Source organism: Heliangelus exortis, chromosome 5 (assembly GCF_036169615.1).
Source record: "Heliangelus exortis chromosome 5, bHelExo1.hap1, whole genome shotgun sequence".
Classification (NCBI taxonomy): domain Eukaryota; kingdom Metazoa; phylum Chordata; class Aves; order Apodiformes; family Trochilidae; genus Heliangelus; species Heliangelus exortis.
The window spans coordinates 27,089,883-27,106,378 of record NC_092426.1 but is presented as its reverse complement, the minus strand read 5'-3'; the positions used below and the strand labels follow the sequence as shown (position 1 = coordinate 27,106,378).

Genomic DNA, 16,496 nt, shown 5'->3' with positions numbered 1-16,496 from the left:
GTTACAAGTCAAGCATTTCTAGAGTTCCCATGTGAGTATCATGCAGAAATCATAACCTTGAAGCCAGTTTGAAAATCAAAGTACGTTTATAATGACATGGCCACCTTGAAGTAGGCACATAATTTTAGAAAATATTTCTGAGCATAACTTGCAGCAAGTTTCAATGTACACTCCCCAAAAGAAACTAGTAACAAAAAAAGAAAGACAATAATTGTATAACTGTAATTTTGAATTGTGGTTCCCAGAAACCTGCTTCCCTGTGAAGGACACATTTTCTCCAATATGTGCTTTTGTCAGATGGCAATAAATATTTAGAGTTCAAAATCTTAATTCTCTAATATTTTTATATCAGGATTTCTAAGAAAAATCATTCATCCTGGAAGAATAGGAATTTAATTTAGAAATACAGCATTTCAGAACTAAATAAGATTAAATTTTCCCTATCATGTACATCTTTCTGACATAGTTAATCTTATCATAGCCAGTATTTATTTAGTCATCCTGTTATACACATAATTTGTGCATGAAAATCATCAGCTATCACAAAAATTACCTCTGTGGTATTAGTGTAGTCACTGAAATTAATTCTATAGGAATTTTGCTATGATTAGATATGGTAATGAGTATTGCACATTTACAGATCAGTGGTATGTCATGAAATACAGTTGAGGAAACTGTTTTAAATATTCAGCTTACCTCTATGTTTTATTTTATAGAGAGAACTTCGGATAAACTGTTACTTGTAACAATAGATAATGACTATGTTCTAAATGAGGCTTCCTATTCTTGTATTAAGCATTTTGTGATTTGTTTTAACATATGTGGCTTTAAGAACTCTTGCCAAAATTGCTTGCTTTGTTTTGGGTTCTGAGTGAGTAAAAAGCTACAATGCCAACATATTCAGGATGTTTTTTTTCCTCTGGCTCTTAATTCATTCTCCACGTGTTTTATGGGTAGCCCCATAAAATACTGTTCTACCTCATATTTTTAAGCTTGATGACAGTCAATTTAACTTTTTTTCTCATTTGGGTTGGGTTTTTTTACTAAGTGTTTTTCAGTGTTATGTGTATACTCAGTGTTTTTTATATACTTTCTCAAAAAGACACATTTTCAATTCCATTACTATGTAAACTCTCCCTCAGTTTATTACAACTATAGTGATTTGATGGTTTAATACTTCAGATCTGTTGTCCCAAGATAACATTTCCCATCTTAAATAAGGAAAAATCATCTTATCACAGTTTATCCCTTTCCAGTTCATCCAAATTTTTGTTGTCAGGGTTGCTTTTTCTTTGACATCATTAGTTTTTTTTTAGAATCACACCTTTTAGTTATCATCTTCAGCTTTAAAATTCTTTTCTTAAACTGTATTTTTAAAATACAAACTCACAGATCATCATGTCTGTATACATGGGTAATACCTAAATGCAACTCTGTTCCTATTTTCATACTGTTTATCCTCTGGCTAGATGCTCCTCATGTTTGCATTTTCTGTACAGAAAGGTAATGTAGGTTATGATAAAATGCTCAACCTTTACAAAATATAGGAGGGAAACATTTTAAAGTAGTATTTCAAATGCTCTGTAAACTATTCCATAAATAGCAGTGTGTCTGAATAATTCTTACTCAGCATATCATTAATTTCACATTATGTTTTACAGAATCTGCCAGTCACACGCATTTTGGACAACCTTATGGAAATGAAATCAAACCCTGTGAGTATAAACTGCCTTCACATGAAATAGGTGGAACAAATGAAATCTCAAGCCTGTGAAGATTTTTTCATGATAATGGTGTTAAATCTAATCATGCTTTTTCTCAACAATAGAACTGTTCTCATGACTCTTTCTTAAGATTTTATTTGCATAGTTTTTAAACAATGACAATATATCATGTCTCATTAGAACTAAGGCTTTTTGAGGGTTTTTTTCTATTCTGAGCTTTTATTAGTTATATGATAAATCAAGTTTCTGTTGCTCCAAAACTTATAAAAGTTAAGAAAAGTGGTCACGGAGAGGTATGTTTGGAAAACTTTGTTTCCTCTGTCTTTAAAACTTCACTTACTTAGAGAAAATCACTTACATATGCAATCTTTCAGTTTGCAAGCAGAGTTAGTTTTGTGTCAAAGTCCTCTTATTCCCTTATTTCTCTGAAAATTTACTCAGACTTAGGTCAAACTTTTGAAATACTTAAATGTTAGCTAGACAGTCAAGACATTTGCTAGAATTCATAGCTAAAAATATCCATAAGTCTTTTCAGACAGTGTATATTCAAAGTAGTCTTTTTTTTTCTTGCTATATATTTCATTCCTTCAGTTCTCTCATATAAAGCCATCCCGTGCAAAATTGTTCTCAAGAAATTACCTGTTAAGTGATTTGAAATGGAAGTGAAATGAAAGCTTTAATATATCATATATCATATATCTAATACATTTAATACATTAGATCAGTTTTTCTGTTCTAGTGACATCAACAGCAGAGAGAGATACTTGTTGTATCTCACACTGGTTAGTAGATTTAAAACATTCTTAGTACACTTTCACCCTCGGGGATTAAACTGTATGTAAAGGGACATAAAGGTAAAATATTAAAGTTGTAACCACACAAATAATCCGGTCTTTTCTTAAACTGCACTTCATAGATAATGTATGTCGTGATTGTTAGCAGAAAATTTGCTTTCTCTTAAGGAACAAATAAATTAACACTGTTTTCATTGGCAGTGCACTGCCACTATTTGCAAGACGTGTAAAAATTGTATTTTATTCTAATTTTATCTAGTCGACCAGTAGAGGTCACTCAAAACTCTTAATACAGAAAACTGGAATGAAAAACAACAGAAAACTTACAATAGGTAAAAAATGAAACAGTTGTTTTGAAACAGAACTAATTTCCTCAGTCTACAAGGAACTGATTTGGCAGTTTGCAAGTCACGTGAGGTATTATTGATGACTTGATATTGGCACATTCCATTTAGCAGAAAACCATCACAATCACTTTGATGGGTTGGAAGAAACATTGATCTTGTCACTTAAAAAAACAGAGATTGAGCCAGTCTGTCAGAGGGTAGCTACACATTTCACTGCCATACCAGAGACTGGAATTCATAGCCCAAAACAGGGAGTCTTGCTTTTCAAGTCATAGGACACCAGGCCAGCCCTAGAGAATGGTCCTCCTAATCTGCAGGAAAATTGACAGCACTTTTGAGTAAATTTCAATTAACAGAAGCCATCCAGAAAGTCATTGTGAAATGTGTTTCCACTTGTACTAACAGGAGTGAAACTGTATCTGGAAAAGGACAATGTGTAGAAATATACAACTGTGACCTGTGTTCACCTTGTGATGTTTGAGGTCCCAGAATAGAAAACTACTGTGCTGCAGACAAAATACAAAGGGATGGGGGCCGTGTTGTAAAAAAAAATTATTTCCTTTCTAGTTCATTGAGTCTTACTAACCACAGGATCAGTGGATGAAACATACATACAGATGAAAGTTGTCATGCAAAACTAGAACATATTATTGAGAAGTCAGACAATTACAATGAATATAAATAAATTATTTTCTAAATAAAAAATACAGCAATAAATATATGAAATGTACAGCTTGTACCACCAACATTTACTTTATAATTGTTAGTTGAAATCATAAGCCTATTCAGAATGATGCACTGCGTAAGATTCCATCAGGCTGTCTGTAAATCACTTTGCATGTTACTTGTCCCTGCTGCTGCTTTTGTCTCACAGGGAGAAGCTACCAGGAAGGAAAACTGAGTCTGCATCTGTGTTTTCCAAGTTTTTCAGAAGCAGAAACAGACAGAATAGTTCTTATGGGCAACAACACTAAGCCTTTTAAATCTGTCTAGATTGTGTAACTATAGTTATACTTTTTCTTGAAATATTTTTTTCAGAAACAATTCATTGATGAACTTAAAGTAAGCTGTTACTTTTTGGGGCTTTTACTAGTAACACTTCTACTGGTAAAAGTAGGTTTTTAAGCAGTTGCTTTTGGGATTATGTTTTCACAAAGGAATATAAAATTCACAAATACTTGCATTGTTGTGCTATCGCTTAATAGCGATTAATTAAAATCTTAAATCTTCCAAACACACACACAAAAAAATCATATAGTCAAGGACTGTACACATAAATACCCAAATTTTAACACATAAATATGAAACTGACTACTACTTAACTGTAGAATTATGGACTTTTTTTGAAATAACTTCCACGTAATTGTTTGATTCTTGCTTAAGGATAATCTTTGATAAGTACTCCTTTAATATTTTTTATGAAAAAAACCCAAAGTCTGTTATGTACAGTATGTATGTTTGTATTGACTTAAGAGGCAGATAAATCTTAGTTATGATATGTATGAATGGAGCTGTATTTTGGTTAATAACATCCCTTTCAGTGAATATGGTATCTTTCAGGTTGAGAATATACTATATACTTTTCATGCATTACAATGAAAAATTCTAAAAATTAAGGATTTCCTTAATACAAACTATTAATTTTGCTTCTGCAGAAAATCAAATACAGAGGTTTAAGTTGGGGTTATTTCCATGGGTCTTATTCCATTTTCATTTGAAATCTTGAAAATTAAGTTTATAATTTCAAAGTTATGAATTATATTCTTGAATTACTCAGGGAAGTCACAAATTCAGATGTGTGTAAGGGAAGTGCTATACAGTTGTTTTCATTGGCAGACTAGCTATTTTTTAAACCAAATAATGTCTAATCAAGTTTCTTTCCTCAGAACTGATTCCAGCAGGAATGGTGTATTTAAACAACAACAAAAAAAAACCCCTAGCTTACCACATTTCTATTACTTGACCGCTTTTTTGTGTGTCTGAATACACAAGCCCGCAGCAAAAATACTACACCATTATTATGTTCAGGAGGAAATGTCTGTATTTTTTTAACCTCTGATTTTATTTCTGACATCAATCTGAAAATCATTCTAACAAGCAGGGAAGCTGCAACTCTTCAGCTGAAGTAAATACCTCTCAGATTTAGTCCACCGATATCTATTCCCAGCTCTCTCTTTACTTCAGAGTCACTATACCAACTTTATGTGTGAGGCTACCAAACTGATGAATGCTGGCAGTCTTTACAAATGCAGCTGAAATTACCAGTGAAGGATATAAAAGCATTTTATACAGGTTCAGTGTGAAATTAAATTAATTCTTTTTAAAAGCCAAGCTTCAGGATAAGAGACTTAGTTTATGTAATTACATAGAAGTCCTTAATATCAAATAGATTTTCTGCATGTGTAACCACCACAGGTATGCTAAATATGTTGTAGTATTAGAGATAGTTACTCTTTGTGAGCTCTAATAAATTCCCCAGATAATCTGTCCACTACTCAGAAGGAATTATTTCTGCTCTACAGAACTATCAGAACACGGAGATCTTTCATGTTAGTACCCAAATGAGATCAACTGTAGTCCTGCATCCTACAAACTAAACTTCATGGTCCCTTGGTGACAGTGTAGTATAGAAAGAGAAGAAAGCCAAGTAGTTGTCAGGACGAGTTAGTAAGAAGTTTTGTTTTCCATCCTTAATAATTGGCAAAAATCCTGCTTTTTGCCAGTAAAAATATTGGAAGTGCTTCATTTTTTTTCTGTGAAGAAAAAGCTTTTTTATAGTTTAGACAATGAGACTTTTCAAGTTCTTGTGGGACTAATTTCTTCTTCAAGAGCTTAAATTTTATTTAATAATAGTCATAAATCATGAAATGAAAAGGGTAGGTTACATAACAGTAGCAAATTTTGATCTGTCTTGTATTTGGCATTCATTGCTATAGAAGTGTTTTATTTTACAATATTAAATCAATAGCAGATCCCTGCAACGTGGAAAATTTTAGCATTTGTAACTAACCATATGACATTCCTCTTAAGCTGGTAACACCTTTATTTTTCTTTCTGCATACTGCCTTTCTGTTGGGATTTATTATGCAACCAGTGTCTTTTTGGGGAGGAAATTGTGTAATAGTCAATTTTAGATGAAGCAGAAACAACAAGGTCAATAGCACCCTTCATAGCTCTCACTGTTGTTTATTCTGTGCTGGTTCAGTTGCTACAAATATCAGCAGACACCACAATTAATTCTTAAATGGGAAATTACATTGGTTTGAATGATGTTCAATGTAATAAATAGGAGCAGATCTCAATAAGCCAAAATTCTGATATTTTGAGATAAAAAATATATCTTTTAATAGGAGACAGATGACTATCGGTATTTTGACCCCAAGATGTTACGAGGCAGTGACAGGTGAGTTTATCAGTTTTGCTTCTCACTTTCTACCCTGTGAAAAGGCTAACTAGAGAAATCCAGTTTTATTTTATGTGCTGACTTCAAGTAATTAATTTTAATAATTCTAAGTCAAGACAGTTGGTGTGCAAGGAATTCACATAGGAACTTGAATCAACCAGATAAATTTTTGTAACACTGCAAAAAAAGAATAAATCTTTGTCCCAGTGAGTGAACACGCTGCTAAGATGTACATCAGTTCAGTCACAGGGATGGGTACTGATGTTTAGCAATAATAAATGTTACAATTTTTTATAGTTCTAGTGTTTGGTTTCTTTGAAACTTTGTTGTGGTTTTTCACTGTTAAATTAAAAAGTCATCAGATTGTGCACCAAAATTTCTTTAAACAGTTAAAATTTTAATTTCAATACAACTCTCTTATAGTAATTTGTTAATACATTTGCAAAAATATAATGAAAAATATACTGCATTTGCTCTTGATAGGCAGGTGCACATTTTATATCCACGTGCATATGCAGGGGAGAGCTGGATAAAACTTATTTTGCCAACAAAAGAGAGTAAAATGAATTATACCAGAAGATTATAGATTTATATCTTTTGCTTTCTATCTTTTACCAATAACTGTGGCTGATAATCTTACCTCTAACATCCTAGAAACAGAAGAGACTTAAAAGTAATTTTTATCTGATCTGTGGGAAAACAGTCAGCTCATGTAATTGCAGGGGTTTATTTTAGGACAAATATGGGTACAGGAGATCCAAACTTTGTTTTAGTTATTTGCATTAAAATCTGTTCCCACTTCCTCTGTTCTTGAATCATGGAAAGTATAGTTCTGACTAATAATATGAAACAAATTTCAGATAATAGATTTGCTTTACTGAAAAGTGTTACTACAGACTACAGAATTTCATAGATAAAAATCTACTTATAACATCAAGGAAAAATATTGTCATTATTTTATGTTTAATTTTAATTGTAACTGTCATTGTTTTGCTATATTTTATAGCATTTTTGGAGAATTTTGTACAAAATTCCAAATATTTGTTTTATTAAAGTGAAGGGGTTTTTCTCATGTAAATGTGCATTTTTATCCACTCGTATGTATTTCCTGTGGTGCTTTAAATATTTCCTGTGCTGCTTTAAACAATGTTAAGATACACATTTAGAGTACTTCACAAACGTGCCATTCTGTGTAATCATCATAGAGGAAAAACTTCTAATTTCTGATTTGAGGTTTTTTGGGGTTTTTACATAAATTCATGTTTCTTAAATCTACATTCAAGCATGACAGCAAAACTCTGCTATAAACATATGGAGGCTTGTCTAATTCTCCCTTCAAATATTTACGTAGACAGTAAAAAATAGGTTAGCTGGCTTGACAAAATATTGCTAGCTTAATATAACAATATCAAGTAGTATAATTAATGAATAGTTAATAGAACAATATTTAAAAGTATTAATATTTGCATTTCTATCTGCTGTTTTTTAAATAGAGTGGGAACTGCGTTACTGTAATTCAGTCTTAGCAAAACATCATAACATCCTGTGTAAAGCCTGTGTCAGTATAAATAGCCCTTGCCCTCTAAAAGGATGTCACAAAACATGTAACAGTGACAGAATTGGGCTAACAGTTCTATTTATGGGGAGTCTGTAGTATTCATGAAAGATCAAAACGCCATCTTAGAGATAGCCATTCTCTCTTAAAACCTATTTTTCTAGTACACTGGAATCTGCATTGAGTCAATTGTTGGGCACTCAGAGAAAACTTCCTTAAATAAGGGAGAAATGAAGGGGAACATGCAATGCTTTTAGTGATGTATTTGACTGCCTGGGTCTGCAGGCCAGGCCTGGTCAAGAAGGCAGCAGTAGTGTGTTAGCCAAGGGCAGGAGAGCAGGCTGACCCCTCAGAGCTTTCTCTTTGCTTGTGCCCTTCCTCCTGGAGATGGAAGTGCATTCAGGGGAAGAGTTTTCTCCCTCTGTCCCTGCTACCTCCCTCTGGCTAGGACTGGGTATTCAAATGGAGAGGAAGAGTCTGTACAACTCAACCCAAAACTTGCTTCTACCTTAAATCATTTTAAGCTACTTCTGGGACACCTGAGAGCAGAAAGCATACCTGCTGCCCTACTGTAGTTTTTTAAATGGTGGAGTATCAATATGTATGCAGGCACAGCAAAGTGCCTGACTTGCCTGGTTAAGATTCCAGTAGGCAGGATTTGTAAGTGCCAGGAACTGTGCTGCTGCTCATGACATTTCTTACTTGTTGCATTTGGTCCTAGCTTGCAGCATTATAGTTGGAGCTTTTAAGCCCTACGAGAAGTGTTGTATTTAAAGCTCATGATTCACATAGGAACCTTAAAACTGGTGATGTAAAACTCCCATTTACTCACGTATTCATCCCTGTAGAATGAATTATTTTCCATAGCAAATATTTAAATAAAATACTTGCAGAGTTAATGCAGAAAGGTATTTGTTTTATTTTATATCTCTGTCTAATGTTATGTAGTATTCCATACATACATGTACACAATACTTATTTTTGCCTATTTATACTAATATATAATAAAATTTAAGTTGTATTTTGTTTGTATTTCTTTTTATAGCTCAGTTCCAAGAAACAAAAATCCATTCCAGGAGGTAAGTTACATACAAATTATTTTTCACTGTTCATGCATTAAAGAAAAAAAAAATATCCTGACATACCAGTCATTAGTAAGAAAACAAGAGGTCTTGTTTACAAAAAACACTTAGACCAATTACATCCAATTTTAATTTTGATTAGCTGTTACTCTGAAGAGGTCTTTTCATCTTCAAAGGACTATGTAAATATTAGCTAATATTAGAGAAAATGCAGAAAATGTTTATGGAGGTAATTACAGGGATTTTTTTTATATCATAATTGAGTGTTCAACAGTGATTAAAGCTCCATTTTTATACCAGATCTGCAGTGTACTCTCTAAGTGTAATCCTTTGTCCAGTCTTAAACAGCAGCATTGACCACTGATTTAATATGACAATATTTTAAACAGTCTCAGCAATTGAAGGAATAAGGCAAAACAATAAAGGCTGTAATTTTTTAAACATGCCAGTAACTTTCAGTATTTTTCAAAGTAAATAATAAAATCTTACTTATTTAGTCATACTGCCAAGTAAGAAAATAGGCAAAATCTTTACCTCAGCAATATACAAATGTCTCAGAGTTCTCTTGGAAGGTCCTAATTATTCTCCTGAGTAAATAAGAAATAACACATTTGGCTAGCACATGGTCGTAACAAAAATGTCTGTAGTATCATGAAGTCTGTATGAAATTTGTGTGATGTAGTTGAAGAAATTTGGATAGTGAATGTTAACAAAAATGATGCAATTATTAATTTTACTTTTACCATTCATTAGTTGTTCTCTTTAAAACATAGCCCAGAAAATACTGATGGTCTTTACCTGTAATACTCTACATTATTACCAGTCATAAGGGGGAGGGAGGGGAAGGACAGGACAAAAAAGTGTATTACTTTGTAACAGAATTATTTAATTTGTGTCCTTAAGTAATACTTAAGCATCCATGGACATATTTTGAATGTTACTCTGAAGGTTGGAGGCATCTCCACAAAAAAGTAACATGGTAAAACTGCATGTGCGTCAAATATTTCATAGTAGGTGTGAGTGCCATGCCAAAAGCTCTCAGCTTCTGCATCCTACTAAAACTCTCCTTGTATCTTCTTTCAGGCAGGAAGCTACTGGGGTTCTGTGTCTAGTTCTTATTAGACTGCACGGTTATTAGGATGACTTTTGCTGTAGGTTTAACAATCTGGTATACATTTTCCTACTGAAATGTTAAGACTTTGAATGCAGACTCTGATTATGTGTGTGTTGCTTTCCAGGCAATAGTGTTTGTAGTTGGAGGAGGAAACTATATTGAATATCAAAATCTTATTGACTACGTGAAGGTATGTGCACTTCTGTCAGTTGTTCTGTCTGTAAGTCACTGAACTGAACTTTGAGGAACCAAGGGATTATTAGCCCAACACTGGAAATAAGCTAATTTTCACTTTCAAAATGCTAACATAGCACTTTGGCAGTCTTTTTGCTATCAAGCAAATACTACTCAACCATTCATTCTCTGTGAACTAGGTTTATTATGCATCTGACAGAAATCAACATTTTGCTTCAGAATATCTTCACAAAAAAGTGCAGGTGTTAGCAACATCATTATATGGAAATGAAGTACATGGAACATAGATTTTAGAGGTGTAAAATGCCTCATTTTTTCCACTTAAATATAATTACTGTTTTTTTTCTCTGATGTAACAACTCTTCTTTTCCCAGCCAGAATGATAGTATTTAAACATCAGATTATTTTATTTTTAATATACAGCTAGTTTAAACCACTTTTGCTGATTTCTTCCTGTCTTTTCTCTTTTTAGGGTAAACAAGGCAAACATGTCCTATATGGCTGCAGTGAACTTTTTAATGCTACGCAGTTTATAAAACAGGTAGGTACTTGTGATAACCTGTAATATCTATCACTTAAAAAAAAAATATTGAAAGATTACAACAAGTTACTGTTGTGTTTTCTCTCTACTGAAATGTAGTTTTGGAATAATTTTTATAATTAACTTTTGAAGGCCTTTATTGTCAATGTGAGTTCATGGGTAATACAGGTGAACAAGTTTAATAATTGCCTCAACAGAAATCCTAATGAAAAAAAAAAAAAAAAAAAAGAAAAAACTTAATTCTTGGTGTACTTTCCACAAATAGCATGGCTTTCCAGGCTCTTCTGCTGACTTTTAAAAGATAGAAATTGCTATTCAACCACAATCTTGAAACGTTTTTCCTAAATTTTGTTATTTATAAATATTGACCTGGTGGGAGCTTGAAGTTGTCCATAATTATATTAAAACATTTTTTAAATGTTGCTAAAAATATTATAGAACAAAATCATAGAATCATTAAGGTTAGGAAAGACCTCTAACATTAAATCCAGCCATCAACCCAACACCACCATGCCAGCTATCATTGACATTACTTTGTTCCTTGTGCCAGCACAAATGCAAAATAATAATTATTCACAGCACATAATAATAATTATTATCAGCACATAATAGCCCTTCAGGAGCTGACATCAGCTATGCCCTTACTTTCTACTAAGATGAGAAATTTCATTTAACACAACTTTTTAAGGAATGTTTAAGGAACTAAATTTATTCTTGTTGCAGTTGAAGGAGACAAATTACACTTACCAGCTTATAACTCTTCAGTGAGCTTAATTAATTCAGCATACTTTATGTTATAAGAAACAACCAAAGCTTATAGAACAGAACTGTTTACATTATGAAATGGATATTAATGAATGTATAAGATTAGCAACCTAATGGTCTTTTGTCTTTTTGTGTTTAGTTGTCCCAACTCGGACAGAAATAAGACCGACACACCACTACCCGGATGGCAATGTGACAACAAAGAATTGTTACAACGTTCAACGATCTTCATATCTATAATTTTGTCATTATATTAATACTTTAGCCCATTTCATTAACTATGATAACTTTTAAAAAAATCTGTAATTAATACAATGTATATCAACATTTCGGAAATAAACCTTAAAACCTGCTCTATTTTTTGTGGAGATCAGTTTCACGTTATTACTTTTTAAATGCAGTATTAGTTATGGTATGTGACAGGCCTGGCTGAAAAAGCATTTTCAAGTGCTTATATGTAAGTTTCTGTAACTGTAAACAATGCAATATCTTCAGGAAAAAGTCAAGTCTGTCTTTAGGAGTTATGTCCTTTTTAAAAGACAGACTTATTTTTACTTAAAAAAACTTAAAAGGACAAAATTGCATGTTAGGACCACAGACAAACAGTCTTAGTACAAGAGAACTGCTACTTTTTACCAAAGTCATTGTACTTGGATTGTGCAGCCTTTGCTTCATGGTACAAAGATGTCCTTAAAGTTACTTTCAGTTACCTTCATTACAAGTTTCAGATCCAGTAATTTAGCTTTTCTTTTAAGATTGAGAAAACCCCTTGCTTTTACACGGTCACACTTTCCACCTATAAAACAATTAAATCTTTAATAATTCTGTTCTGCACTTTTTATGGTAACTGCTTTGGACTGTTGTGTTTGAGAAGAAACCAAGTTATACTCCAGCTCAACTGTTTTACAGGCACATATTTTTAACACTTGCTTTAGGTAGCATGATTTAATTGTTCAAAGAATCTCATGATACAATTAAGTTTTGCCAGTAACAATAGCTCTGGAGAGCTTATGCGGGACTAGAGAAAAGGTAATAATTTATTTATAGATGTAATTCTCTGTCTCTAGAAATGTCGTATCTGGAAACAGCACTGCTACAGGTGAAGCAATAATATGGCTTCAGAATGAGGCCTAACACACTCAAAAAGCAACCACTTACCATGGGTTCATTAACAAACGAGATCATAATTTTTCAGCAGTATTTTTTGTACTGTTCCTCAGTGTAGAACACTATTTTTGTTCTAAAGGCAATAATTTTTCCCAAGCTAGATTATGTCAGAAGATCTATACAAGAGATGCAGTTGATTTATTCCTTTAAAGTACCAGAAAAAAATATGCATAATCCAGACCATCTTATGAAAAAGTAATAATGTAATTTAATTATCTCAGCTAAATATTGTAAACTGCTCCACACTACTTCAAACTTCTGACTTTGCCAAGTCAAATATGTTTATGGTGGTGTTAAGTGTAGTTGTAGCATCCCACGTGAGCACTGCCCAAAGTTCAGTCAGCAAGGACTCACTGTGTCAAATGCAGTTTGCTGTCCTGATTCCCTATATAATTTGTTAAGAAAAACAAGGTCAAAGTGCATTTGAAGAAGAAAATTACATTTAAGGTGTTTTTTGCTTCCTCTGGGAGTTTGTTCCAGGAGCTTGAAATAACCCAGCCCCAAGAAAGCTGTGCTTCCTTTGCAGTTTTAACCTTGCAGCTGACAATCAGCTTCTGAAAAATCTGCAGACTGCTTTGTCCAGAACTTACAGCAGCCTGTGATGTGCTGAACCCTGCTCATTTAAACCAGGAACACTCCTAGACTGCACTTTACAAAATCTGCTGTTTCAGTAAATAGGTAAAGATACCAGAAATTACTTTGGTGGTTGAGTTCAAAAACTTTAATTGGCAGTCTTTACGCTGCCTCTGGGCATTTGTGCCCAGCTTCATAGCTGGACCTCTAGGTCTGTTGTGTGAACATGCAATGAACAATCAGTTCCTATTGGGGTTTTTTTGGCTATATTTTTTTTTCTGTAATGAGTAAATCCTGTATCTTAGTACTTCAAACATTTTTGTTTGGCTGGTTTTTATATAAATTGTCCTGAAGCTCTCTGTTACCATTAAAATCTCTTATTTACCACCCCTATCTCTGTAATGGTGTACTCGTCATGGAGGACCAGGGAGTTTTGAAAGTTTTCTTTGTTAAAAAGCCTCAGGCAGGGCTGGCTGGTGGGGCAGCCCCAAGGGCAGTGCAGGCCTCTGGCACAGGAGGTCCAGCTTCTCCCTGGTGGGAGTAGCAATTCTTCATTGGGACCTTCCCAGTTCAGGAAGTAAGAGCAGAGCAAGACTGAATTTCAAGCACCATATTTGTTCTCAGGAAAAATTAAGCAGTCTTGTCTTAAGATGTGAAAACCAGAAGCATCTGGCTCTCAGGAAGTATAGACTTCTATATACTATAGAAGTATAGACCAATGGTTGCATATGATTGTCACTGAAGAATCAATTCACAGTTTGAAACAATAGCCCTTCACTTGCTTTCTTGGTTTGATTTAAAGGTTTTTAGAATATTTAGATGACTATTTTTGTCAACTAATTATTAACTTAGTGCCTTTGTTTTTCAGAATTATACACTTAAAAAGAAAATGTAACAATAAAAAGAAACCTCTGGAGACAAATACTTTATTTACTTTAAATGTCCTTACTAGTATAAGTAATACTGATATAAATCAGTATTTCTTTCCTATGTTAAAGTTTTGCTGAAGTTGCTGGTGCTTACATCAGTCTGAATGGAATGTGAAATAGCAGCTTTTTCCTCAAAACACATAAGTATTCCAGATAATAGGAGCACTGCTGTCATTCAGTTACAGAGCCAACACTGCTGTGCATACATAGCTCCATGACTAGAGCTGAAAAAAAAGTGCAATTTATCTTTTCACTTAAATGATATCGTCCAAAATGGAATTGCTTAATGGTTAGTCCAGCGTGTTGAGTGAAGCAGTCCTAAGAGTTAGAGGTTTATAGGTAGTATATAGGAACTAACTTCAAAATTATCACAACAAAGTTCTGCAGATAAAAAATAAAATGTATTGGGCCAAAGCAACCTCCTACCCCTTCTCTACTGACAGGCTGGGGGGGACTTACTGACTCTCTGGTTGATGGTTCCTTAGCTGACAGATGACTCTGGCTCATGGAAATCCAATCTCAGTCAGTGTTCCTGTGTTACAGAAAAGTGAACCACAATGGCAATGATTTATCTAACTTCAGAGATCAGAGAAAAACTTGATCATTTTCTTTCCATGACTCAGTGAATGATTTGACCCAGCTCTGTTTTGTTTGGAAATGGTTAAGTAAAAGTACCCTGTGTAGAAACCTGTCATATTCAACAACGTTCAGATACATTCTGCTCTTTAATGTGGTCTCATCACTTCCCATCTCATGCATGCGGATTATTTTAGGCAGTCCAGAAGTATACCCTACACACGATGCTTTTGGAGAGACTTGCTGTCTAGCACCACCATGTGGACATGCCGTGCAACTATTATTTACTGCTCCAGATTCTTACTTGTGTTATGTGACGTGAAAATAAATGGATTAAAACTGACCTGGATGAAAATATATATGCATTCTTTTCATATTTTGCTGGGAGGTTTTGTTTTAGGTCTAGTAGTTATGATCTGGTAGGATAGAATTTTCCATAATGTTTCCCATAGCTAAACTCCTTCCCTCCCCTTATTTCTCCCTCCTCCAAATAAATGTATAATATATCATTTCTACAAATAGACCTTTAAAGGTACTTAAATTATACCAAAAATGTAGTTTTAACAAAAAATTGGATTACTACTACTTCATTTTGGGAGGGTAAAATTACACAGGTGGTTTCAAATAATTTATGGTGGATTTAACCGAGCTGTTTAATTTACTCTCTGAAATTAACTAAGACCATTTCTAGAGTCAGCTACAGAGGCATAGTCTTCTCAGTTTTTACTGCATCTCTAATAAAATGAGTCTTTGCAAAACTTTCTACAAGGTAGCAAATTTGGCACCTTATACATGAATGGCATCAGGAGCTCTGCCCTGAAATGTTTATTACAATGCAAACATAGTGCAAAAATAGAGTCCAAGTATTCAGTCTGATACATGCTTCTCAAAAGACTTTTAAAACTATAAATCAATGCATAACAGTTTTTACCTGTTTCAAATACAAGTAACTATGTTCATACACTTTATCTAGACCACAAATATGAAACAGATTGAGCAAGGGCAACATTTTCTTCCATCTGTAAATCCCACATGATTGGGGTCTTCCTATTTGATGTGGTCTTTGTACATCTGCATTTTCTGTTACGTGTTCATGACCAAAACTCTTAGATCAGATCATAAAACCTTATGAGGGAGAGGTATTGGCAAAAACAGTGGATTATGACACAAAATGTTTCACCAGCAAGCACACTTTTTTGGGCAGAGCTTGTATAGTAGCAAAGCTAATTGTTGTATTGCCAGTTTTGCTAGCACTGAAATAAACCCTCTTTTTTATGCAAATTAAGTGGGACACTGCTGCTGCAATATTTTCTTTAGATTCCCTTACCAGTTAGTTCCAGTCCCCTCCAAGAGTCTCTTTTGCTTCATTTTCCTGGGTTTGTTGACAACTGAACTACTGAGCTCCAGGTGGAATGAGAATTCACCCCAGATGGAATTGACAGAACATCAATCCAGTTCCCATGATATGTTTTGAACTGGTAACTTCCAGGGAAATGTACCTGCTCCTACACATCAAAGTCTGTACAGCTGTGGTACTGAGAATATATTTTTTACCTTCCCATGAAAAAATCTTTGGGTAGCCAGCCTTCCCCCACTCTGATGAGTTCTTTGAAGGCAAATGATATGAAGAGAGGCACTACTACATGTAGTAAGTATCCTATATGCATATGTATGTAAGTATATGTAGAAAGTAACTATATAAAACTACCTCCTGTGTTTTCTATACCTGCA

The 16,496-nt window shown here is 33.8% G+C and overlaps 1 protein-coding gene across 2 annotated transcripts in view; it reads left to right on the top strand.

The window, feature by feature from the left end:
* SCFD1 (sec1 family domain containing 1) overlaps positions 1 to 11,888 on the top strand; it is a 45,052-nt gene extending 33,164 nt beyond the window's left edge. The window contains exons 20-25 of one of the 2 annotated variants that reach the window (XR_011726344.1): positions 1,662 to 4,510; positions 4,894 to 6,268; positions 8,869 to 8,902; positions 10,144 to 10,209; positions 10,687 to 10,755; positions 11,660 to 11,888. Coding sequence is in view for 1 of the 2 variants with exons in the window: in XM_071746200.1 (XP_071602301.1) it covers positions 1,662 to 1,715; positions 6,216 to 6,268; positions 8,869 to 8,902; positions 10,144 to 10,209; positions 10,687 to 10,755; positions 11,660 to 11,683 (300 nt within the window). In the remaining variant the exon portion in view is untranslated. The remainder of the gene's footprint in view (positions 1 to 1,661; positions 4,511 to 4,893; positions 6,269 to 8,868; positions 8,903 to 10,143; positions 10,210 to 10,686; positions 10,756 to 11,659) is intronic. The other variant, XM_071746200.1, reaches the window with a different exon arrangement.
* The last annotated feature ends 4,608 nt before the right edge of the window (positions 11,889 to 16,496 follow it).